Genomic DNA, 25,325 nt, shown 5'->3' with positions numbered 1-25,325 from the left:
CCGGGCCCGGCCCCACGTGGCGGCACTGCAGCCCGTGGGGGTCCCCACTTCTCTGCTGCTCCAGGGGGGCTGGGGGGAGTCTGCTGCACCCGAGGGTGAGGCCCCCACGCAGGGAGAGGCGGAGCTGACGGACGGGAGGGGGGAGGGGGACACAGGTCCTCGAAGCCCCTGAGGCCAGCTGAGCCCAGGCCATGTGGCCCTGTGCCGCCCGCCAGGTTCTGGTTGCACTCACCTCGCCGGCCACCGAGAGGGTCCTGGCCACTGAGCCCGAGCTCCGGGCCGCGGGAGTGACCCCTGTGGGGACACCACTGCCCCTTTCGCCCCTGCGTGGCTCGGCCCGGGCTCTCGCGTTCACTGAACGCCCCCCCCCCCCCGCCTCCTCGCCCTCCGCCGACGCCTTTCCCGGGGCCTGGACCGCCGCCCCAGTGTGCGGCGGGGCTCCCGCTGCCCGGGTCAGCGCCCACGAGACACGCCGTGGGTGACGGAGAGTGAAACGGCTCCGTGTTCACCGTTCTCCCGCCTTAATTCCCTCCTCCCCACCGTGTGCCGTGAAGCGCGTGTTCTTCTCGGGACAGAGCCGCAGAGTCGGGCCAGGAGAGGGGTCAGCTCGGCGCCTGCGGGGCGAGGGGGCGGGGCGAGGAGAGAGGGCGGGGCGGGGGCGGGGCGGCGGGGCGGGGCGGGGCGAGGAGAGGGCGGGGCGGGGGAGGCTGCGGGAACGGGACCGACCACGACCTTGAAGGCCGAGCACAAGCACACCGCAGGGCGGTGGGGGCTGTTGGGAAAGCGCGCGCTCAAGTGAGTGTTCAGATTAGATGGAACCGCAGAAACGAGGTGTCCACTCGGGTCGTCGGGGCGTGCGTGCGTTTGCTGCTTTTCTTGCACGCGGTGGGGGTGGGGGGAGGGAGAAAACGGCCGTCCCGATTCATGAATCACAGAGAAGCTGAACGGGGCGCAGCCACTCCCGGAGCAGCGCTGGGCGAGCCGCAGGGCGGGGAGGCCTTCCCACCGCAGGACGGGGCACGGGCCTGCGGGCCCAGCGCCATGTTCGTCGGGGGGGCACGGGAGTGCCGTCGGACCAGGAGTGGGGGGCCGAAGCCTGCTGGAGAAGCCTGGGGTGCGGGGGGAACCCGGCCTGCCCCAGCCCACAGCCTTCTGACCAGCAGGCCGGTGGCCGAGGCCGCCTGAGGCCGGAGCCGTGAGACAACCACAGGCCCACGGGCGGCACCGGCCGGTGTGGGCACACCCACCTGTTGAAGGCGGCTTGGCCTGCTGGCCCACGCAGTGGCGGCAGGTGGTGAGACCGGGGTTTGAGAAGCGACCACTGAATCCCAGGCAGCCTTGAGGAGGCGAGGAAGTCGGCCGCACGGTTGTCCCAGTGGCAGAAGGCTCCCCTGTGTGGGGAGGGGCTGCGGGGGAGGGGGGCCAGAGGGACCGGGGTGGGCTGGGGCAGGAGGCCAGAGAGAGCCCGAGGGGGCGGATCCCCACCAGGCCGCAGGCCGCGCAGACCCCGGTCCAACGGGCTCTCGCTCAGAGAGGAACAAGCCCTCCCCGGCTCTGAGCAGAGGAGGGCCCCGTGTGTGTGTGTCCCCGAGGCCCGTGGAAGCTGCCCAGGCAACGGGCCCCGGTTCCTGGGAATGCCTGCCAGCGCCCCCGCGAGGTGCCTGGACCCGACCCCCAGGGCCAGGCCTCCCGCTCCGTGATGCCAGGCGCCTGGGCGACGAGGCTCGCGGACCGCTCAGTCGGGGGGCCCGGGGGGGGCCTTCCCGCCCTCTGTCTGTTACCTGGGGCACACCCGCGGGGCCAACACTTTCCCCCCAAGTCTGACGGCGCGTTGGGGCTCCCCTGGGTGAGGCAGGCCGGTCACCTGCTTGGCTCTTCCCCTTTCTTGACTGGCGCTCGGAACCCTAGGTTGGTCTGCCGTCCTCAGCCGCAGGCAGCCGGCGAGTGCTCCGTCTGACGGACGTCACAGACCGGTGGTCTGACCGCAGCCGCCGGCCCTGCCCGCCGTCCTCACACACCTGCGGCCCTCGCATCTTCCTCGGCCTGTGCGGGCACCTCTGGTGCGTTTCTGAGTCTTCCCGGCTCGACACCACGAGTCCCCGACGGCTTCCCGGCTTTGCAGGAGGAGGCGCTCCGGGCTCGTCCTGTACGTGTCCGGCCCCGACCCTGAGCCGGTGCTTCTCCCGGGAGGGGCCCCACCCCGCCCGGACACCGAGGTGCTGTCACCGGGCCACTTGGCGTGGCTGGTCTCTTTGGCAGTCAGGGCCAGGTGGCATGGCGTTCGGGAGAGAGCGCATCGGGAGTTCACGCCGATGTTTGCCGCGAGCGCGGAGCGCCGGGGGCTCCCCTGGCCCCCTGACTTCCTGTGCGCACCTCTGTCCTCCCCGGCGGAGACGTAACCGTCTGTCTGCCCCGGCCCCCCCCTCCAGTTCCGGAACAACAATAGCGATGCTGTTACTAAAATGTGACTACAGTTCATACTGTTCAGCCTTTTTTTTTTCCTCCTTTTTTGGCCCTTGGAGCGTGGCTCACTCGGGGTGCCCGGCCACGCTGGGTGTCTAAACCTCTCTGAAACGGTTCCTGCCTGCAGGTGAAGCCAGCAGAGCGATACACAATTGGGGGCTTTTGTCGGGTTTTGCTGTAGATTCTTTAGGGATTTCTCCGGTGTTCATTTTGATCGGCTTCTCTGTCATCACGTAGAGCACTCACAGGAGCCCCGAGTCGGCACGGGCTGGTGCACGCATGGGGGCCTGGCTCGTGCCGCAGCCCGAGCCCTGAACCCCGCTCTCTCCCGCCCACCTCGTGCCACGGGCGAGCTTTCCACCGCCGCTCTGAGTCCAGATTCGGTGTATATCCCAAGATCTCTTCCCCCCGTCCCCCCCCAAAATCCCTATATGAGTTTGGTGCGAGAACACCTTTGAGTAGCTGTTACAGGTGTTTACAAGCGTGTGCGGAAGGCCAATGCGGGCTGCACGTTCGTTAGGAGCGGGACTTGGGGGTCAAGAAAACACACCCGGGGGAGGGCCCTGGTGTCCACCTGCCGGGTCGGCATCGGGGTGGGTGCCCCGGGCAGGTGCCGCTGCAGTGAGCAGGACCCCACCAGCTGGCCGGTGCAAGTGAGAGGCAGCCCGCTCGAGGCCGTGCGGGGCTGGCGTGGCGCTGCAGGGACAGGCCCCCGGCGCAGCTCTCGGGACCGACGGCCGCACGGAGCCCCGGCAGAACGGTGACTCGGGAAACACCCCTGAGTGGGGAGCCGCCGCCACCTCCCCAGCTGTGCCGCTCCTGCTGGGCCCCGCGCAGAAAACACTCGCTCCTGCCTCCAGATCCTGCGGCCAGATGCCACGTTGCCATGGAAACCACACATTCCCCCCGTGGCCTCCTCGAGGACCTGGCTGAGCCCTGGGCCCTCGTCCCCCACACCCACGAGAGTGCACCTCACGGGCCACGGCCGCCAGGGCCACTGGGAGCCTCCTGTTCCCCGCAAGTCAGGCAGGAACGGCAGGGGAAGGGTGGGAAGGACGGTGGGCACCCTCCCGCCAGACACGGGGGGGGGGGCGGGAATGTCATGGTGACACTGTCCTATGTGCGAAGACTCTAGGGAGCTTGTCATATGCCTCGCAGTCACTTTTAAAGGAGGAGTCAGCCCTTTCCGAGTGCCCGGGCTGCGCACTGGCCTCATGGCCGAGCTGCAGACGGGCGGGCCGCCCCAGGCCCCGCTCCCAGAAAGCCCTGTGGCGCCCGTCGCCAGCGGGAGAGGCAGACACGGGACAGGCGTGGGCTGTCTGCGCCCCGGGTCGTGGGGGAGGGTGGTCACCCCGCTCGTTTAGGCTGGGCTGGCGACGGGGGTCTGGGTCCGGGGTCTCCCCCACCTAGCGAGCCGTGCAGTCGGGGAAAGGCCGGCCATGGCGGCTGTGAGCGGACGGAGAGGCTCGCTGGACACGCAGGCTGTCTGCGCCGGCCCGGGAAGGGCCGGGCCCCGGGGTGGAGGTGGGGGCAGGGGGCAGGACCACAGGGGAGAACGCTCTTCTCGCTTTCTTTTTGTTCTTAAAGTTTTAAGTTTAGGACATTAAAGAAAGGGACGTCCAGAAGTGATTTTGCTGCGCTGGGTACACGGGGCCTTCCCTGGGGGGGGGGGGGCAGGGGGAGTGGGGAGAGGGGCGGTGCATGCAGGCCAGCGGGGCGGGCGCGGCGACTCCAGAGGACCCGTAAGTCAGAGGGTCGCAAGACCGAGGGTCAGGAAGAATCTAGAAACAATCGGCTCCGTTACGCAGCCGCGTCTATGTGAGGGCCTGCCCCCAGGCCCTCCTCTCGCCAGACCGCTGGGGAGGCGTCCCCTCGAGCGGCCAGGGGCCCCGCAGGCCGCCCTCGAGGGTCCTAGCGCCCAGTCCCGCCCGCAGGCCAGAGAGCGGCCAGGCCCAGCGCTCTGCCGGCCCGGAGTTCAACTTCAACAAAAAGGGCCCGTCCCGCCCTTGATCTCGCGGCTGGGCTGACAGCACGGCCTGGCTGGGGCCTCACCGAGCCGGGGCCACCTGGGAATAGGTTCAAAGGCACGGAGGCCGTAAACCACCTCCAGGCCCCGAGCCAGAGCGGACGGGGAACAAAGAGCCCCCCCCAACCACTTCAAACGGCCCGCGCGCGGCGTCCAGATGGCGCGGGCCGGCCGGGGTCCGCGGCGTTGCCCGCCGAGGCCGGGGCCCGGAGCTCCCGCCGCCCTGCGCCTTCCCGCCCTGCGCGGCTGTCTGTGGGTGCCCGGCGAGGGGGAGGCCGCGCAGCTGCCCAGCACGCCCTCCGTCCACTGCCGACTGACAAAGCGAAGGGGAGCGCGGAGGCCGGGGCCCAGCACCGCGGGCCTGGCGGGCGCCCTCAGCCCGCGGCCTGCACCCAGGGCAGGACCACGCAGGTGGGTGCGGCGGCCCCGACACCTCCCGCAGAGGCTCGCGGTGGCGCTGAACGTTTAAGGCAGGAGGAGGAGGAGGGTCTGCAAAGGGGTTGGCGCCACAGTTCCCCGACCAGCTGTGGTGAGAGACATCCCCCCGCCGGGCCTGGGCAGAGCAGGCGGAGACTCCGAGGGTCCTCGCCTGACGTGCTTGGGGAGCGGCGTCTCCAAGGGCACCCGAGCGTCCCCGCACCCTTGGTGGGGGCTCAGGAGTCCCTGTCCGCGCTAGTCCCCGGCCCAGGCGGATCGTCTGGCCACGGCACATACTCGCTGCGCGCCCAGGGGCAGCCGAGGTGCACCCAGGCCCCGGTCCCCGGAGGCTCCGCGCGGTGTCCTCACCTCCTGGGAGCGCATCGAGGGTGCGAGTCGCCGCCGGTGCCCTACGCGCCCTGCAAGAAATCCCGCAGCCCGGCGGGGGCGGGGGCGGGCATCTCCGCGTCAGGAAGCAGACAAAGCGGGGTCGGCGGAGCCCCGGGGAGCGGAGCGGCCGGAGAGTGGCCAGAGCCCGGGGCCGAGGCGCGGGCAGCGCGCGGGGTCCAGGCCTGCGAGGTGCCCGCCGCACTCGGGGCCGGAGGGGGAGGCAAAACTGAAAGTGCCGCGCCGGGGGGCGGGGGCGGCGGGCGAGGGCCCCAGGACTCGTCCGGCCCCCGGCCGCGGCGGCCAATCAGCGCTCCGCCCCCGCTCCTGACAACTATTTAGCAACCCAGCCCGGCTAGAGTTTCCAAAAAAGTTAGAATAACTTCCTCTCCCGGAGACCTCGGTTTCGCACAAGCCGGCCTTGAAATCAGAGCCTCTCCAACAGCCCCGGGAGCGTGCGCCCGGTGACCGCGGGCTTGGCCAGCGGCGCGCGCTCGGCGCCCGGCGCCCCCAGCCCCACGCGCGCTGGGGCGGGCGCCATGGAGGAGGGCTCCAGCTCTCCCGTGAGCCCCGTGGACAGCCTGGGCACCAGCGAGGAGGAGCTCGAGCGGCAGCCCAAGCGCTTCGGCCGGAAGCGGCGCTACAGCAAGAAGTCGAGCGAAGATGGCAGCCCGACCCCGGGCAAGCGCGGCAAGAAGGGCAGCCCGAGCGCGCAGTCCTTCGAGGAGCTGCAGAGCCAGCGCATCCTGGCCAACGTGCGCGAGCGCCAGCGCACCCAGTCGCTCAACGAGGCCTTCGCCGCGCTGCGCAAGATCATCCCGACGCTGCCCTCGGACAAGCTCAGCAAGATCCAGACGCTGAAGCTGGCCGCCAGGTACATAGACTTCCTCTACCAGGTCCTGCAGAGCGACGAGATGGACAATAAGATGACCAGCTGCAGCTACGTGGCCCACGAGCGCCTCAGCTACGCCTTCTCCGTGTGGCGCATGGAGGGCGCGTGGTCCATGTCCGCCTCCCACTAGCGCCGCGCCGCCCACGCCCGGACCGGCGCTCCAGGGTAGGTGCCGAGCGCGCGCAGGGGCCTCGCGCCGCCGGGGGCGGGGACGGGGCCCGCGCGTTCCTCCTACGGAGGCTGAACTGGCCTCGGCGGCGTCGTGGGGTGCACTTTCCCTCGGCAACGGATGGAGATCGGCTGGGGAGGTCCCACGTCCCAGGGGCACCCCCGGGTCCTTTCACAAGCTTCCGTGTGGGGTGTCAGTAGGGTAAAGGCAGGTCGGTGGCAGTCGGATTTTCCATTCTTGGTGCCCCGTGGGGGCCCCTGTGGGCGACTTTTGAGGGAATAAGCATCAGAAGAACCGACTGGGGCCCGCCGTTCAGGGTCAGAGAGGTGCGGACCAGCCGCCCCTTGCGTCCCCCGTGGCGGCAGCCGGCCCGGAAGCCGCCCGCGCCGGGTCCTGCTGGGCGGTGGCCCCGCATCTTCTCGGGGAACGAGCACCCGGTTCTGCCCGGCAGCTCCTGCGGGGCGTCCTGGCCCGTGCGGCGGCCCGTCCCGTGGGCCCCGGGGTGCGCGCCGCGAGCGCCCAGGTCTGCCTGGGGAGGGCAGGAGGACAGTGCCCGGTGCCGGCGGCTCCGGGGCCGGTGCAGCGCGGGAGCCGGGGCGGCCCCGCAGCGGAGCGCAGGGGAACTGCGGAGGCCGGCGCGCGCGATCGCAGCGCGGAGGCCGGGAACCCTGGCTGCCCGTGGGCAGGCGGAACCGACCTCCGAGGCGCCGGGAGCCTCTGGTCCCCGCCTTGAACCTGGACAGTCGGACGAGGGGCTCCTCCCGCGCCGCGTCGCGGCCTCTCGCACCGCGGGGAAGGGCCCGGGGTCCAGGCTGGGAAACAGGTTCGGAGGGAGCGGGAGCGGGAGCGGCTGCTGGCCGGTCCGCGGGCGCAGGCGGAGGGACACGGCGGCCGGCAGCCCTGGGAGCGCGGCTGCCTCCGCGAGAACGTCCGCGGCTCCCCGCCCCGGCGCCGGGTCCCAGACGCTCGTCCCGTCCCTTGGAAGTCCCTTCGGAGGGGCTCCAGCCACCCGGGCGCCTCCTTTCCAGAAGGCTCCGCGGGGCAGCGCTCCCGCGGGCGCTGGACGGGCGCAAGATTTATGGGGGGGGGGGGATGTTAAAAAGTCCTCCCCACTCAGTGCGTTTAGTTTCTCGCTCCCTCGCCGTGTTTTCCCGCGGAGTCTCCGCGCAGCGCGGCAGGAGTTTAGATTACTCAGCAGCCCGCGGCCGCCCACGGTCCCGGCGGACCCCTTCCTTTTCCACGCGGTTCCAGAGCTGGACGTGTTTTCGTTGTGCCCGCGGAGAGCTGACCTAGCACCGGTGGGTTTTGTCTTTTCATTTTCATTTTCATTTTTATTTTTATTGCCGTGCCACTGAGAATTCTCCCGGCGAAACCGCCCTCTAAAGTAGGGATCGGCGACGCAGACCCCGAACAAAGAAAGAATTTTAGCCGAGAGTAACTTAGGGGGATCTTCTCCTGTCTTTGTCAAAAGCAGATGGAACGCGTCTCGACCACATCTTTCTCTGGGGGAGAGGGTTTGGACGGGCTGAGCACCGCTGTGCTGCCGTGGGGTGGATCGTCCATGAACTCTGGGTCCCGCTGCCCAAACCACGAGCTGGTCCCATCAGTCAGTCCCACCCCCCACCCCCCACCCCCCGCCGGAGCACCCCGGTTTTCGGCACCTCTGAAAGGAGAGCAGACAGAGGAGGGGCGTCCTCTTTTAAAAATATACGCACACAGCTTCGCGCAGGGAACACGCCAACAAAGTTATCACTGAGATTTTCCTCGAGAAAATGATCGAAAACAAATACCAGGAGATATGACTCCGTGCAGAACTTAGTAAGGTCATCTACAATTCATTAGAAAACAATGGCACAGCTAAAACTGCGAGAATCAGACAGAGGCCACAGTGGGAGAGGATACAAAAATAAAACGTCAGGCTTGTAATACGTGAATGATGGGTCAGAGAGTTTGTGATGGACAAAACCCTTTAATGGTAGCAGGTAATGCATTCATTCAGCTGGAGAGCCCGTGATCTCTAGGGGGCCCATTTATTTTTATTTTTTTTATATAAAATTGTATCTAGTTAACTGGCTCCAGTAAACAAGTTTCTTTGAGGAGATAGATGGTTGCTCTGCCCGGGCAGGGAGGAGATAGATGGTTGCTCTGCCCGGGCAGGGAGGCGAGGGGGTGTTCCCGACGCAGGCACAGCCGGGGCACCCCTCCTGTTTGCCCGGGAGGCGCGCCCTGGGTGTCCTGTCTGCTCTGAGTGTCAACGCGACCAGCACGGGTTGTATTTCCTGCTAAAACGTTGCTAAATGGCATTTGTTATTTATTTGTTGACACGTTAGCAAATGGGTAGCATGTTAAAGAAACGTTAGTTACATGTTTCAGCAGAGAATTGCTAGACCTTTCAGGAAAGGGTGTGTGATTTTACTGTCTAACGTGAGAAGTTTGGGTACAATCCCCCCCCCCCAATATATATATGTACACGGAGCTGTGTCTGGGTGAACAGCAGCCACGGTGAAAGAGCCTGACCCTGCCCTTGGAATTAAGGAGAAACACGGGAAATCGTGGGGCCGGTGCTGGTATTTACCCCGAGTCTCCTCTCCGGCCTGGTATTGAAAAGCACAGATAGACGATAAATCAGGGGTCTCCGGACCGTCAGCTGGGCTCCTCCGGTGGAGACACTCTCTGAGGACCTTCCAGCATTTTCATTACACGCCTGGGCTCTGGGGGCAGGATCCCAGGCACCTGGTGTGGAGAGGGGGGAGGGAGGTGACGATCACTTATTGGACCTTTCTTTCCCCCTTTTCCCTGCTTTGTGGTTAAAAAAAAAAATCTCTGACTTCTGCCAAGTCCGCACAGATTTCCAGTGGGTCACCGTGCTCAGCACACGACCTTGTTTTTCTCCCAGGGCTGGAGTGACTTTCAAGCACAGAGCGTGGCCCTCTCAGTACCCAATACGCATGACTTTTTCCTCCCTCCCCAAAATTCGCTTCTTGGGGGTGCTCCTTCGCGGCTGTGATCCGCACGCCAGCTGGTCTCAAAAGAAACTGAATTCCCCATGGAGAGCGGACATGCAGGATCTCGGCAGAGCTTTTGATTGGTCGGGAGCGGCAGGAAAGGCTGAGCTACCTGCACCGTAGGCCGCGTTTCGGGACGAAACGCCCGTCCGTGAGACCGGATGCAGGGAGGTGACCTCAGCATGTGGGTGTCGTCCCCCCCCACGGCCCTCCAAAGCCTGGGGCTCCAGCAGGCCGCGGCGGGGCTGGAGGGGGGCCGGGGCTTGGAAGTGGCGGTGGGAGGTCGGCGGAGCTGGAGTGCTGGGCCCAGCTGCCCTGACAAACGGCACCGCGTCCAGACGGGCCTTGAGCCCAGAAACCCCGAGTTTTCGGCGCCCCCGCGTCGCTGTGTTCCTGAGGCGGCACAGACGCCGGATCCCCGTTGCCTGGCACGAAGCTCGTAAAGTAAACTCTGTGAGCAGAGCCACTATAACTCAGAGTTGTAGTTGAAGTCTAGGTTAAAAAAAAAAACACAACAAATATTTTAGTAAGCCCGTTTTAAAGGCTGAACTTTTATGCCAGTTTTTAAGCTGCGTGTGTCTACGAGTCTAGTCTCTCTGGTGTCTTTAAAGCCCCGTGAAAGTGTGCTGGAATGTCTGTGTGTGTCTGTGTCCCTTCGTGGGGACGGGTGTGTGGGCTGCGTGCAGAAGGGAAGCCGGGGCAAAGCGCTCGCCCGCAGAGCGCGCTCAGGGATGAGGAGGCCGGCGGGAAACCTCGGGCCCCGGGACGGACGTGTTGCTGTAGCCAAGACACAGGAAGCCACGCCGGAGAAGCCGCTTCTCAGAGACGCAGGCAGGGGTGCATTCAGAGTGAAGCCAAGATGAAACACTGAAAACAGAAACTGCTTAGAAAGATCTCCCCGTGGCCCCCGGAGCCCATGCCCGCCCCAGGGCGGTGGAGCGTGTGCGTGCACACACACAGGCGTGCAGCGCTGGTGAACGCAGGGTGCAGCCTGCAGACGGCCTGGGTGCCCGCTTCCCGGCCGCGACACTGCACGGCGGCGGCGAGGTGCTTCCGCTGGGTCTCCCGCTGCTGCTCCCCACAACTTCGTGTGAGTCCACGGGGGTCTCAGCGTAAGTTTAAAAAGTTACCCACAAGAACGAAAATGTTTCTAACTCGAGTGAGTAAATTAGGCCAGGAATTATTATGCGTTATCCTGTAGCAATAAACTACAAATACGCATTTTTGAGCAGAAGTCCGGTCTCCCCTGGTTGCATTGTTGCCCTTCCTTTCGGGTTCCGAGAAATCTCAGCAGCCTGTTTCTTATCTAGAATCAATTAGAGGTGGTTCCTTAAAATTCTTCAGTAGTGGAATCCCAGAACTCTGAGAAAAATACCCATCCATACGTGTATTCCTATACTAAGGAAGAAAATGGTTTTTCAGAGAAAATTTAGGAAGAATCTACCTGAAACTGGCACAGCTGCTTTTAGCTCAGTCTGCACTGACGGGCCCAGGCTTTCCTGCAGGCTGCGGTTTATCAGAACTGCTCACCACGCAGCATGGACTCTGAGGGCTTAGTATTTAAAGTAGTACCCTGTGGGGGGGAGTGGGGTGGGAGATGGGGGGGGGAGAGGGAGAGAGAGAGAGAAGGAAACCCCTCAACTCAGCCTGGTCATTTTAAATCCGCATTTGTTTGTCCTGGGAACATATTTTGTTCTGAGTCCGATGGGTGCGGTTTAGTTTCAGGAAGCGTGCCTCCGTGTCACGTTAGTCCTGGGATGAGATGCCGTGACATGCGACCGAGACCCGGCGTGACTTCCACGCCGAGGGGAGCCGGAGCACCGCGGGGCTTCTCTCCGGCGGTCGCCGACGGCTGTCACGTCGGGAGGAGACCGGACTCAGAAACCGGGAGACCGCCGGGTAACTTTATCCCGGCCCGCGAGGGGCCCTCGGCGGTTAGTTGGAACAGAGTCGCTGGGAATCAGAACAGTGCTTTGCGTGCTCTGAGTGCCTGCCCCGCGGCCCCCGAGACCTGACCGTGTGGGGGGTCCTCGGTGGCAGGTCCTGGGCTGCGTGGGCGAGGGCGGGGGACCCAGCGCGGCGTGCACGCTCTCCGTCCGGGCTGTGCGTGCCCCCCCCCCCCGGGGTCCCTGCCGCGACATCCCGTTCCTCTGCCGCTCCACCCGGGAGCCGGTCCCACGGCCGGCGGAGCTGCACTCTCGCTCCTCAGGTCCCGGGGCAGGGCCTCACCATCGGCACGTCCCCCCTCCCCTTAAAGGTCAGAATTGCTCCATCGGCCAAAGGCAGGACTTTCGGTTTTCAAGTTTCAGTCCTCCTGGGGAATGCTCCTTCTCCGTAGCTCATGCTCAGCCCCCGAAGAGCGGCCGCCGGCGTGTTTCGGGGGGACGTGATAGACTCGGCCGTGTTGTCTGGCATCGGCCTCGTCTTTCTCACAAGTTTGACGGGGAGTTCACGTTTGTTTTTCTGGCTGTGCAGCTCTGGTGGGCGTGCGACTGATGGGAGAGATTTGGGGGGGGAACCTCTGGATTTTTATTAACTCTTTGATGGCCGTCAAGCACCAGGCCCCGGCCGCGAGGCTGCGGCTTGTGGCGTGGTTGCAGAGCGGCTTGTTCCGGACGCCCGGCGGCCGCTGGTCTCGGCCTCTGGCTCATGATGGGGGGGGGCAGGGGGTTGTGGGGAGCCTGTGCCTGCCTCCCCCCGCGGAGAACGGGTGCCCCAGCGTGTGCCGTAAACGCTGTTTGTCTGTGCCGCACGAATGAGACACCACACTAGCCTTCCTGCTCCATCCTCCGGGAGCATGTCCCCTTGTGAAGGGACTCGGGAGACTCCGCCTGCTGCGGGGGCTCCGGGGGGCTCCGGGGGGGGGCTCCGGGAGAGAGTGCGTGTGCAGGACGCGCTCCCGGAAGGGAAACACCGCGAGGCGTCCCGTGCGCCCGGCGGGGCTGCCGGCGGGCTTCTCCGTGTCCTGCCCTGAGCTCCGCCGGGCCGCCAGGTCGGGGAGTTGGTGCCCAGTCGCTCCTTCCTGTGTGAGCCTCATGCGGCCCCCCGCGGTGCCCTCTCTGCAGAGGGGCGGGGGTCCGAAGGGACGGGCCAGGCGCTGCCTCTGGCCCTGGGGGCGCGAGGGGCCTGCTGCCGAGTCCTCGGCCCCTCCCTGTGATCCGGAGGGGCGCAGAGTCAGCCCCATCTGCACGCCCTGCCGGGTCCCCCCACCCCCGCGTCCTGCATGAGGCCGCCTCCATGGTTCCCAGCCCAGCACCTCCTGTGTCTTCGGGAGATGCTGGCACCACCGGCAAGGGCGCAGGGAGGGGGGTGTCCTTCTCTTTCTCAAACCGAGCGCCACGTCGCTGTGGGGTTCGGCCGACGGCCCCGTCTCGGTCGGAGATCAGTGTTCCTGAGTTCTCACAGGTGCGCGTCGAGTGCCTGAGCGACTGTCCTGAGCGCGCCGGGCCGCCTGACGTCCCCTCTCCCACGATACCTGGTCGGAGCGGGGAGCCTGAGAGAGGAAGATGGGACCTCGTGTGGGCTTTTCCCGTCTGGCCAGCGCTGCCTCTCCGGCCACGCCCCCTGCCCCCCTCCGTCCACCCCCCCCCCCGCTCCTGCCTCCCCCCCCGCCCCCCACACAGGCGCTCCATCCAGTGTCCTCTTCAGCCGAGACCTCGCTCTGCCCGTGGTGGTCACGGAAGTCGGGGGGGGCTTTCGCGGTGCAAGAAGGGGCGGACAGAAAGCCCCGTCACACGGGGGAGTGGAGTGGACGCGCCGTCAGGACCCTCTGAGCGGAGCGTTTCTGGGGATTCTGGGGTTGGGGGGCCGCTCAGGGACAGACGTGCCCCCACCCGTGCTCTTGGTGACCGCCCCCCCGGGTCGCCTCTGTCCCCGTTTTCTAGGAAAACCGTCCCCCCGCCAGCAGGCCAGACGGGCCCCCAGGGGGACCTCAGAGCCCAGGACACCAGTGTGCTGTTCCGGTGGGTTTCTCTCGTGCGGGAGGGCCTGCACGGGAGACCCCCAAACCGCATGTGGGTCCTGTGGGGACCCCAGGCGAGTCCGGGGTGCCCACCTCGGGGGGCCGGCGTTCACTGGAGCTAAGGGCGGCGCCAGGAGGCCCTTCCAGGGCGAAGTTAACAGAAGGCTGCTTGGCTGGACGGTCCGTTGCTGCTGCCGGTTCCGAAACGCGATTCGAGCATTTTTTCCCTTGAGGATGGAGGTTTTCTCGTGCCGAAGCACTAGGCAGAGGCGTGGCCTGGGGGGCACGCACCTGCGCGCCTCAGCCGTCGCGGCCACGCCGCAGCCACCCCCTCCGTTCTCTCCCATCTCGGACGTGAGCGACCCCCGTAAAACTGAGCCGTCCGGCAGCGTGGCCTCCCCGTGTGTCCCCCCCCCCTCCCCCGGGGCCGCCCAGTGCAGCCTGTCCTGTGTGGTCTGGGACGGGAGCAGGGGGTGCTCCCAGGGAGGACAGAGCGCAGGGGCAGGTGAGGGTTTGGCTGCGCAGGGCAACGTGGAGAATCTCACGAGCAATGGGACAGGGTGGGGACCCGGCCGCCGGTCCCCTCCACTGCCTGTCACGGAGGCCCCTCCCCCTCGGTCCCCTGGGGGCGGGGGGGGGCGGGGAGAGGGAGGGAGGGGGCTTAGCAGGACCAGCGCCCCACCTGCCTTCCCAGGAAAGCGACACTTCTTAAGAATTCCAGCAGGGCCACCTCCGCGCCGCCCTGGGCCGCAGCCACTGCACAAGGACCCACAGGGCCTGCGATTCTCCTGTGTCCCCAGGTGTCCGCGCCACCCTGCGAGGGACAGCCGGGGAGCCCCATCCGCGGCCCCTGCCTGGGAGGAGCGGCCGCAGGCACCGGGGGCTGCAGGGGCCTGAGCGGGCAGAGCTCCCTGGGAGCAGGTTGGGGGGTCCCAGCAGAAAGGCGCTCAGCTCCTCTGGGGGGTCTGGAGGGACCCCCCCCCAGTGGCAGGGAGGGGAGCCAGAGGGAAGAGCCTGCCAGCCCCACCGCCCTTGCTCCCGGGGCCCCAGCAGACGGGCTGGGCTCCGCCCGCAGGCCCCACCGTGAAGGCCCCCCCCGCAGCGGGAGCCCTGATCGGCTGGGCGCTGGCCGAGGTTAACGAAAGGAAGCGATAACTCGGCCTGTATTTCCTCCTCCCGGAGTTCGCGGCTGCAGATAGCGCCCCTGCAGCTGCATTCCTCTCGGAGCGCTCTGGCTCGGCGGCGGCGGCGGACGGCGTCCAGGGGGGACCACGCCGCCCACCGTGGCCGGCAGGGACGCAGCGGCGCCCGGCTCTGCCGTGGAGCCAGAGCCACGCGGTCGGTCTGGCTCACTGGGAAGACCCTCTGCAGGAGCGGCCATGGAGGTGACTTCCGCCGGCGACAGGCTCGCCCCCCCCCCCCAGCTCGCTCCGGGGACACGTGTGTGCGGGGGGAGGGGTCTGGGGCCGGCCTCGGCCTCCGGCGCGTGTCCTGTGCTTTGTGAAACCCACGGCCACTCTCGCTCCACGCTGGCTGCGTAATTTCCCTTTTGCTAACCGGGGAGAGGGAGGCTGGGGCCCTGTGTGGGCTCCCGGCGTGCTCCGTGCCCGCGGCGCGACGCTGCGGTTGGGGTGCGGAGTGCTGCTCCGGGTCGCGACGGCGTGCCGCCAGCGTCACCGTCCACAGTGGGTGTTGCAGCGTGCCGAAGTCGTTGTTCCCAGGACAAACCACGTGTCACCCTTCCCTCAGCCACGGGCGTCTCGGACGGGCATCTTTCTATTTCGGAGAATTTCACTTAGACAGAAACCAGAGGCTGCGGCCTCGGCGGGCACGGGCCGGACCCCCGGGTCATCTGGGGGGCAGACGGTGTCGCCGAGTGTCCAGGGTGTCCCTTCTCCGGATCGGGACTTCTCGGGGTGGCGGCGGAGTGGGGCGCACCGCTCGGTCCCGTCAGCCTCCACGGCCCGAGGCAAGTCTGGGCCTCCCTGGGCCTCGGTTTCCCCATCGAGCCGTGGAGGGCCAGCAGGTTTCTGACGGTGACCAGGGAGGACCGGTCTCAGGACCCACAGGCCCCCCGTCCCCCCTCGGTAGCTGCCCCCCGTGGTTGCAGACGGGGCCCCCACGGGTGCCCCGTGCTGCGGGGGTGCTGGTCACCGGGGCCAGAAGGGAGGACGACACCCAGTTCGCCCGCCGAGGGGTGGGGACAGGAACCCTGGTGTCGCCACCAGATGGGGGACTGCCCCTCAGCCAGAAGGCGGGAGGGCGAGCCCGTCCCCGCTGCGGCCCAGAGGAGCCTGGGAACCCCACGCCAGGCCCGAGAAGCCAGGCACAGAAGACCAAACCGCGTGTGATTCCATCTAAGTGAAGTCTCCAGAGCAGGCGACAGTGAGTGCGTGGTTGCCAGGGACTGGGGGTGGGGGTGGGGGTGGGGGGGTGGGGGGCAGGGTGGGATCGCCTCTCCGCTGTGGGATTTCTGTTCGGGGCCACGAGAAGGTTCTGGAACTGGATGGGGATGATGTTTGCACAACAGGGTGACCGAATTCCACTGACTTGTGCACTTCCAAACGGACACAGTGATACGTGTTACATTATGAGTCTTTTACCCCCGAGAGGAGAAGAAAAGGAGCCCGTGACTCAGCCCCGTGGGCCTCCCTGCTGACTGCAGGCGGCGAGACAAGCCTCCACTTTCCCCCGGTTCCCAGAGAGGCCGCCCAGCTGTCCGCATGACTCAGCGGCACCCGCGACGACGCGCACTCTCGGGTCCCGCTGGGCTTGGGCGCCTCCTCCTCGCGCAGCCCGTTCCCTGCGTGCTCGCGCTCGCCGCCGACAAAGTGCCCGGGCCGCCGTGCAAGCCCGCTCTTGCTTTGCCACCCCCCCCGATGTCGGGGGCTGGCCGGTGGTGCCTCTGGAAGCCCCCCACCCTACCACCCCGTGGAAGGTGGAGTTCTCACACTTGGGGGGCCAGGGACAGGGGAGGGCCACGGTTCTTTCTGCAGGTCCTGCACCCGCCCAGCAGCGGGCGCCCCAGAGCCGTCCCGTTTCGGCCAGTGCTCAGGCGCAGAGACGCTCCAGGGGGTTGACCTTGCCCCAGGGTTGACCTGGGAAAGTGGGGCTCGGGCCCTTGGCCGCCCCGGAGGGGAGCAGAGCCCAGTGCTGCGCGCGTGCACGTGGGTGCTGTCCTCTGAGGGAGGGGCGCGGGGCGGAAGGGGGCCCAGAACCCTTCAGGGCCCAACGGCGGGGTTCCTCTCCTCCCACCATGCTCCCCGAGCCCCCGGTGCCCGGTGGGCCCCCCCCCCCGCGGGACCCTCGCAGACAGGGACCCAGGGCGAGGCCCTGGGAGGACTCGGAACAGCTCTGCAGAAGCTGACCCGGGGGGGCCAGCGGCGGAGAGCCCAGGGTCACTGGGGTCGGCGGTTGCTGCCACTGCCTGCTCCCGGCCCTCTGGTCCTGGCACAGACGCCCCCGAGGGGGGAGGGCTGGGCCCCCAGGAGCTGCTGAGAGGCCCGACGGAGGCAGAGGACAGGGCCCTGGTGGTTAAAGTTGTGCCGTCGGCCTGGGTGCCCCCGAGAGCCAGACATGTGTTGTCTCGGGGCCCCGTCTGTCCCCGCTGCTGGTTCCCCACGGCGGCAGAGCCGATGCGCTGCCCGGCACACCTGTGCTCCCGGGGGCGCTGCTGTCCCCTCCGGCCACTCTGCCTCTTAGCAGCTGGGCGTGGCTCGTCCTGGGACCCTGCGGCCAGCCTGCCAGTCACAGCGGGGTGCGGGGAGAGTCGGTCTTCAGAGATGCTGTCGAGGGGACATGAAGCTGGCTCCCGGGAGTGCACGGCGTGCTCCCTCCCACCGACCCTGACCTTCTCTCCGTCCCTGAAGCTGGCTGGGCTCGGGTGTCACCCTGGTCAGCCACCCACCTCCTCCCTTAAAACACCCGCACCAGAGCCAGTCAGAAGCCAGGCTCCCTGGTGAGCTCTGGTGGACGCCTTGGCTCTGCCCCAGCGAGGCCCCATGGCCCCGTCCGGTGGGGGTCCCTGCCCACGGCGTGTGGCCCCACCAAGGGTGGAACGCAGAGGGACGCCTGGGCGCTGCCCCACGGAGCCCACGGGACACTCAGGACACGGCTGTGACGTTTACTGTGCTCACGTCACAGCCCCCGGTTTCCAGGGCCGGCCCTCCAGGGCACAGCAGGCCCGAGTGGAAGACGAAGAGTTATTCTGACTACATGAAAACTTTAAACGCCTAAACTCCCAGAGAAGCGTGATCATCAAAACTGCACGGGAGCTGGGGAGGAGGTCTTCACAGTCTGTCTTACAGTGGGTCTGTCTTCCGACCAGAGAGGGCGCCTGTAAAAACTGAAAGGAAAGCCCTGGCTGGCGTAGCTCAGTGGATTGAGCGCAGACTGCGAACCAAAGTGTCGCAGGTTCGATTCCCAGTCAGGGCACATGCCCGGGTTGCAGGCCACGGCCCCCAGCAACTGCACATTGATGTTTCTCCCTCTCTTTCTCCCTCCCTTCCCTCTCTAAAAATAAATAAATAAAATCTTTAAAAAAAATTAAAAAAAAAAAAAAAACTCAAGGGATCCGGACAACCCACCGCAGAAAACACGGGAAAACAGAAACGCACGACGGAGGAGACTCGGTCGGCCGAGGACTGTGGAAACAGGGCGGGACTCCGACAAGCACCGGCACTGGGGAAGCAGACGGGAGGGCGCTGCTCTCTGTTCGTGTGGAGAGAGTGTGACCACGGACCCCCCAAGCGGAGGGAGGAGTGGGCCGCCAGGCAGTCCCGCCCTGCCCACGAGCGGGGGGGACGCGACGTCTCTCTCAAGAGGTGCAGCCGGTACGAGAAGACTGGAGAAGGGGAGTCACCCCTCGAGTGGGCATCCCACGTGTTAGGAGCCGTCAGGAGTGACCGATGCGGACCGGCCTCGCCGGGAAGGAATGCCGCCGGCTTTGCTGACGCCGCCAAATCGTCCCCAACCTGGGGCCTGGGGAGCTGCTGGCACGCAGAGTGGCGTTTCCGGACCCAGGGACGCGAGGCAGTCGGCAGGTTCGTGTGTGATGAACCAGCATCTGAGGTCGTCGTGAAGGGAACAGTGGTGCGGGGGGGCGGACCCCGGGGTCCCCGGCCGGACATTCGGACATTCGGAGCCTGCGGTGTGGGCGGGCTCGTCCGGAGACCTGGGAGGCGGGTCTGCCGAAGCCAGCGACGCCCACCCTTTTCATCCCGCGGCGCACAGACTAGTTACTAAAGTCTGCGGCTCGCCAGAAAGTGTGCTTTTGTGCACCTGACCCAAAACGATAGGTGTGACCGTGACGCGCTCACACCGGAGGGCCCTCGCCGGGCCGGCCGCGGCCACGTGTCTGTCTGACGCTCGCCGGGAGAGCGGTCCGTGCCCCTGGCTGGCGCGTCCGTGGTGCCCGTCGTCGTACAGACTCCTGCGGTGCACCGGTGAAACCCGCCGCTCTGGGCCGAAACGCCCACGGAAGGTCCTCCCTTTCCCCCTTAGTAGTCCGGTCACTTCCTTTCTTTTCCGAACTTCCTTCCAGGTGCGCCTTTTGCAGTTCGAGAAAACCAAGCAGTGCTTTTCAAAGGGGGCGCCGCACCCCGGCCGTCCCTCCCTCTGCTCCGGGTCCCTCCCTCCTCCCCCATTCCCCAGTCCCTCTGCAGGGAGGCGGTGAGCACCCCCACCCCCGAAATGCCCTCTGCACGGGGAGCCCCCTCCCTGCGGTGACTCTGGATGCTGTGGAAGGCAGGCGAGGAGGCAGCCTTGCGAGCACAGCTCTGCGTCTCCCCGTGCGGCGCGGGCACGCCGGGCCCCGGGGGTCAGGGCAGTGCAGTGTTCGCCTGGCCCCCAGCGGGTGCACCGACTGGCCTCTGCACACGACACTTCATGACCCCGCCTCTTGGCCCCCGTGTGCCTTTGTCTCCTTCTCCTCCTCGGGTGCTCGGGGCTGCATGTGCGTCAGTATGAACTGCTTCCAACCGGCAATGAACTCACTCTCTCCTGCCAACACACCCAGTGGGAGGGGTGGGAGGACCCCTCCCAGCCTCGGGGGGGCGTCTGTGTCCCCCAGTTCCTGGGAACACAGTCCAGTCCCTCCTTTTGGGCTCCTCGCCTCCCGGGTGCCCAGCGAGGGCTCAGGGCTGAAGGGGAAGGTGGAGCGGCCAGGGGCACTCGCCCCGTCCCCACCGAGGCCCGGCCCCCTCCCACCCTGTACCGCCCCCCGCCCCCCCGGGCACCCACCAACCACCACCCCCGGGGCTTGCAGCCTCGCACTTCTCCCCGGACCCCAGGCCCCACTGTGCACTAGGGCTGCCTCCTCTCACACCCTGGGCTGCACTGGATGTGTTGTTCTGGCAAATTCTGGGACCGCTCTGGCCAGATGACCAAACCGTCCTTGGGAAAGACAGCTGAGATGTTTGTGCGGCTTCGTCACCACGGGGAGGCAGGGCCAGGCCCCCGGAGGGAACACGCACCCACACCTTCCCCGGCCGGCCGGGCTCCTCCGCCCGCGGCTCACGGCGCGCTGGGCGGCGAGCTGCGCGTGGTCCCAGCCCGCACCACCGCCGCCTCCCGCTGCAGAGGTGCGGAGACACCGAGAGGTTAAGGCCGGCCAGGCCCCGCGTGGGCCCCGCCTGGACCGGCCTGGGGAGCGCGGTGACTCAGAGCCCAGGCGCTCTGTCTTCTGGCTGCAAGTAAACACAGCGGGAGGCTTTGATGGGCCGCCAGGGCTCCTGGCTGGCAGCCGCCGCTCCCGAGTGCTCGCCCGGGCGCAGGTGCTCGGGAGCAAGACCTCGTGGGACCCGGGGCCGAGAGGCTGGTGCCCCCTGGGCACAGCAGGGCCGAGGAGGGGTGGGGTGGGGGTGCAGGCCTCGGCTGCTCTGCAGAGAGATGCCGGGCCAGGTCCCCCTGCCCGGGGTCCCCCTGCTCTGAGGTCCACCTGCCCGGGGTCCGCCTGCCCTGCCCTTCAGAGGCCCACAAGGAGCACTGCACCCTGTCCTGCAGCCACCTGCTGCGGACGTACCTGTCAGGTGCGTTGTCACGAGCCGTCGCCCTTCTCGGGGCCCCTGTGCTCTAAGGAAGGGGGTCCTCGGGGTCTTCCCTCCTCCAGACCCTCTCCGAGGTTTGGAGCGCGAGGTGCATGGCGGGGCGGGGCCTCGGGGTCTGCGGGAACCCAGAGAGGCCGGTGCGAGTGCTCCGTGGGCTGGCCCCAGCGCCAGGCCTGGCTGCCAAGCAGTGTGAGGACGCCCCCCGCCCCCTGCAAACCGTCAAGGGCGGGGGGGGGGCAGAGCCTGCTGCCCCGGGGGCAGCGTGGGGCGGAGGCGAGCGAGGATGCAGCGTGTGGACAGCTGGGCTCCGATGCCCACCCTCCCCTGGTCCCAGCCCTTGGCGCAGAAGTTACTTTAACCCCGAAAAGGGCCCCAGAGGTTGCTCTTGCTCCCATTCCCCAGGTGGGGAGACTGAGGGCTGAGGACACCCAGCTGGCAGTGGGCGGAGCCGGCAGCGGAGCCCAGGCGGCTGGCACCTCACGCGCATTGTCTGAAACCAGGGCTGCCCTCTGCGTCAAACGGGGCCCAGTGGGCACTCCCTGCGCCCCTGCCCACCGCGTGGGGCGGCCTGGCCAGTTCTGTGCCGGGCGGCAGCCGCCCCTGCCTCCCGCTCCACCCCACACTCCTGTGTGGTCGGGATTCAGTGAGACGGGCCCGGCGTGTTCAGCCAGGACACGGGCGCCCTGTCGTCTCCTGGCTCTGGCAGTCCAGCCACACGCCCACAGCCTGAGCCTGCAAATGGAGGGGGCCCAGGGCACAAGACGACCCCTGGCTTCTGTGGGACTTGGGGTCTGCTGGTTTGGGGCGCATCTTCCTGCTGGGGCGTCAGGGACACGTCCCTGCCGACTCGGGGACCCCCACTCGGGGACCCCCACCGCCTCTCAGATGTGTGCTGAAGACAGTGGGCAGACGTAACACTCCCCGTCAGGGAGGACCCCCCCACCCCAGCCCCCTGCTGCTGTCCACACAGCACGAGCGTGTGAGCAGCGTGACCCCCGAGGATGCGGCGTTGCTACCCCCACGCAGGGCCCGGCGGGGGCGGGGCCCTCCTCCTGGCCTGCCTCCCGGGATCTGCGACCCTCTCTCCAGCCCATTCTTTGAAACATTGTAGCTGTCTCCTAAGTTAACACTTCACATCTTCCAGAGCAGTTTAAAGGTCGCAGGAAAATCGAGGGTCAGGTACAGAAACCACCCCCCCCCCCCGTGCCCCCAACCTCCCCACTGTCCGTGTGCCCCTCCGAGTGGACCGTCGTTGCTGCCTGTGACCGCAGACGGACGCCTCACGGCCACCCGGAGCCCCCAGTGGACGTTCGGTCCGCTCGTGGCGTGGTATTTTCTGTGGGTCCGGACGGATGCGTCACGCCAGGTGTCCACCACCGCAGGGCCAAAGAGAGCAGGGCCGCTGCCCTCTGGGCCCCGCCCCCCGTCGGAGCCCGGCTTCCACGGCGCCCCCCTCCCCCGCACCGTCTCCACGGCGCTGCCTGTCCCAGCATGCCGTGGGGTTGGATCCACGCAGCACGCAGCCTCCCGGACGGGCGTTGTCCACGCGGCAGCCTGCACTTAAGGCCCCTCCACGCCGTCTCGGGGCTTGAGAGGGCGTGACTGTTTAGCGCCGAACGCCGCCCCGCCGTCTGGGTGGGCCAGGGCGTTGGCCCGCCGCCCACTGAGGGACAGACAGCCCGGCGGCCCCGAGTGCGGGCCACCACGGAGGACGCCGCTGTGAGCGTCCCCCACTCGGCCGCTGGGGGACCACGTCCCGCTCACACACGCGTCGCCGGGATGGCCCACGGCTGGGCACGTGGTCTGTGCCCCGCGTGTTTGCTCGGTGCGGACATGTGGGGGGACGGTGGGCGGGCTCGCCTTCCTAAGCGCACGAAGAACTCACGACACAGAGACGCCCTTTTCCTGTGACCGGGAGAAGCCCCTGTGGTGTGTGACTGCCTGGGGGGCGCTCCTGGCAACTTGGGGACCCCGGGTTGGCTGGGGACGAGTGAGCCTCATGGTACAGGGCCTCCTCCGTCCCAGAGGCCGGTGGCTGTCGGCGGGAGGCAGCCATGGCCCTGGAGGGAACACAGCCTCCTAACTGCTCTCTGAGGGGGGGTGGGGGGCGGCCGCCTGCTGGGGGAATCCTGGGGGCAGAGATGCACCGGACGGCACCGGGGGAGCGGTTTTTGGGAGTGACCTCCGGTGCACCCTGGGTTGTATCCCTCTGCCGCGCCCTCCCCCCCCCAACTCCCATGGAGACGGCTTCCTCCTCGGACAGAGCAGTGGGGGCTCTCTGCCGGGTGGCAAGAGTGAACGCACACAGTGGGGCCGCAGCCGGCGGGGGCGGCTGGTGCGTCAGAGCGCCAGGGAGCCCCGTGCAGCTTGCAGGACGGGAGGGAGGAGCCGCAGACCGAGTGGCCGAGGGGCGGCTTCTACCCGGGACGTGGGGGGAGCGTCGGCACTTAGCAAACACACACAGTCTGATTGACAGGCCAGCCGGGCGCCCGAGCAGACCTCACTCCGGAGCCGGCCGCCTGCAGGTGGCCGACGCTCAGCCTCACTGATCGGAAACGCGCGTCAGAGCCGCGGGGGGACGGCCTCACGGCCGCCAGGGTGGCTGCCACCCCCACACCGCAGACGGGAGCCCCGGGCGCTGCCGGTGGCGCCCTCGGAGGCCGGCCCGGACGAGGGCCGGTTGGGTGCTCCTGTGACCCCTGCTCACCCCGAGGGGCGGGGTTCTGGCCTCGGCGACGGGACCGGTGCTGGACCGTGGTGCAGGCCGCAGAGCCGGGCCCACCGGGGGGTCTGGCAGGTCAGACATGTGTCCGTCAGGGCCCCCAGCGCCTGTCCCTTGGACGTGATGCTCCCGAGTTCTGAAGAGCAGGCGGAGGCCGGAGCCCGCGGGCGTCTGTGAGCCCGCACTGAGACTCGGTGACTCTCGGCCAGGCCCGCGGGCGGAAGAGGGATGCTCTTTCCTGAGAACCGAGTTCGCCGTCTGCCCATCTGACGCAGACTCGCGTCCTCAAGGTCATCCGGACGAAGGGCTCCAGGGCGGCGAGTGGCGTGTTCGGAGCTGAACCCCGAAGCAGCGTGTGGCCTGGGAGGGAGGCGGGCCCAGCCGGCCCAGCGCAGGTTCGGCCCCTTGGGGCACCCGGGCAGCTCGCTGGACCTGTGGCCAGTGGTTCCTGTTCTGTGGACGCACTGTGGGGGTGGGGGGGGCCAGGGCGTCCGGCCCGCAGCCCCCCCACTGCGGGAGCTGGTGCGGAGTCGCTGGAGTTACACGCACACGCCGGCAGCCTGGGCTCGTCCTCCTCGTCGGCTGCCCTGCCCCCAGACCCTCCCCGGGCATTGGCCGGGCACTGCTGGACTCGCGTCCCTCACGCGCTGCTCTGTGTGTCTTCCGGGAAGAGTAACCACTCACGTGGGTTCTACTCGAGCTGAGACTCGGGCCACGTCCTGGGGAAGTTAGGGACTCGCCTGGGGCGGCGATGGGCGGGGCCGTCTTCCCAGATCAGGGGGTCCCCAGGCCGGTGACCCGGGGGCCCAGCAGCTACCGTTTTCCCGGGGAAGCCCAGCAGCGTGGAGAGCACAGGCGCCCGGACTCTCCCGCCGAAAGCCTTGTGCAACCGAGTCGGGGAAAAGGAGAACCCGATTTGCTTGAAACTCTGGACATTTCTGCCCCGGCTGCTTGTCTGATCGCACGTGGGGGGGGGGGGTCCACTTCAGCCCGCGCTGCTGCGGCTTGGAGCGCCCCCGCAAGTCGTCTGAGGTTCTTCCTTTGCAGAAGAACCGGGTGAGGACGCAGGCCCGGGGGCTTCCTCGAGCGGAGGCCGAGGGTCTGCACGGGTGTGTCTGGTGGCTGCGCCCCGGGCCCCCCCCTCCGGTCCTCCCCCGCCCCCACCCGCCCGCGGCGGCTTCCTAAGGGCTCACCCTCGGTCCTGCCGCCCTCTCCTGAAGGAGCCGCAGGGGCTCCCGTCCCCAGGGGGGAGGTCGAGGCAGCGTTCGAATGCTCCCGAGCGTCCTTTAGACGCCCCCAGGTAAGAGGGTGAGGCTGCCTGACTGGGAATCAGGGGTCCCTCTCCGTCTCCCCCTCCCCCACCTGCACCCACTGCCCCTCTCCCACCCCCCGGGGTGCATGGTCCTCCTCGGTGGGCAGCTTTGTCTCGACTGCACAGAAGACCTGAGATGGACGGAGGCCGGCAGAGCGCATGCAGCTGGGACGGATTTACTTTCTCTGACCACCCAAGTCTCGGGGCCCAGGGGCACATCGCTGGCTCGGACACCTCCTGAGAGCTCGGACACCCCGGTCGAACACGGCCGGGAGACGGGGCACCCAGAGGCCGCCGCGGTCTCGGGCTGCAGTCGGCCGAGCCGTGCCCCTGCTCCGGGTGGGTGTGGTGGACGCCCGGCCCCTCGCGGAGCCCTGAGGACGGATCAGCGGAGGAACCAGCTGCAGGCGTTAGCCAAGGGGGGTGGGAAGGACACTCCTGAGGCTCCCTCGCAGCACCGCCCCCGCCCCAGACCCCGCCGGCCCCTCCCTCGGCCCCCCCCCCCGCCCCCTGCCGCCGGGGGAGCTGATCCACCGGAAGAGCAGAGGGGAGAAAGCAAGGTCTCCGAGGCGGCCAAGTCAGGGGCGCACCCCTGTCACCGTGTCCCGCGGGGCCGGCGCGTGTCGGCGAGGGAAGCCTGGGGCTGCACCCCGGGCCAGACCGGACCGGCTCGCCGCGAGCTGGACGTTCAGGAGCCCGTGGGAGCCAAGAGAGCGCCGAGAACCTCGGCTCCCGACCGGGTCACGGGACGGCCGAGATGCAGGCCGGGCAGATTCCCCTGCCGTGAGTCACTCGGCCCGTCCCTGGGGTCACGGGTCTCTGCTGAGTCCTGCCCTGCCCCCGCCAAGGGCCAAAAATAAACAAACACCTAAATCGACGGCAAGGCCCGCTCAAGGAGCCCCGGCGGAGACCCCCGAAACCCCGC

General features: G+C 67.7%; 1 protein-coding gene across 1 annotated transcript in view; it reads left to right on the top strand.

Annotated features, from left to right (window-relative positions):
- The first annotated feature begins 5,677 nt into the window (after window positions 1-5,677).
- TWIST2 (twist family bHLH transcription factor 2) overlaps window positions 5,678-25,325 on the top strand; it is a 36,636-nt gene continuing 16,988 nt past the window's right edge. Inside the window, exon 1 of the mRNA XM_045845603.1 lies at window positions 5,678-6,350. Within this exon, the coding sequence (XP_045701559.1) occupies window positions 5,833-6,315 (483 nt within the window). The 5' untranslated portion in view covers window positions 5,678-5,832 and the 3' untranslated portion in view covers window positions 6,316-6,350. The remainder of the gene's footprint in view (window positions 6,351-25,325) is intronic.

Source organism: Phyllostomus hastatus, unplaced genomic scaffold (assembly GCF_019186645.2).
Source record: "Phyllostomus hastatus isolate PE091 unplaced genomic scaffold, TTU_PhHast_1.1 phas_contig_477, whole genome shotgun sequence".
NCBI lineage: Eukaryota > Metazoa > Chordata > Mammalia > Chiroptera > Phyllostomidae > Phyllostomus > Phyllostomus hastatus.
Note: the sequence above shows the minus strand (reverse complement) of the source record. Positions and strands in the feature narration are given on the sequence as shown.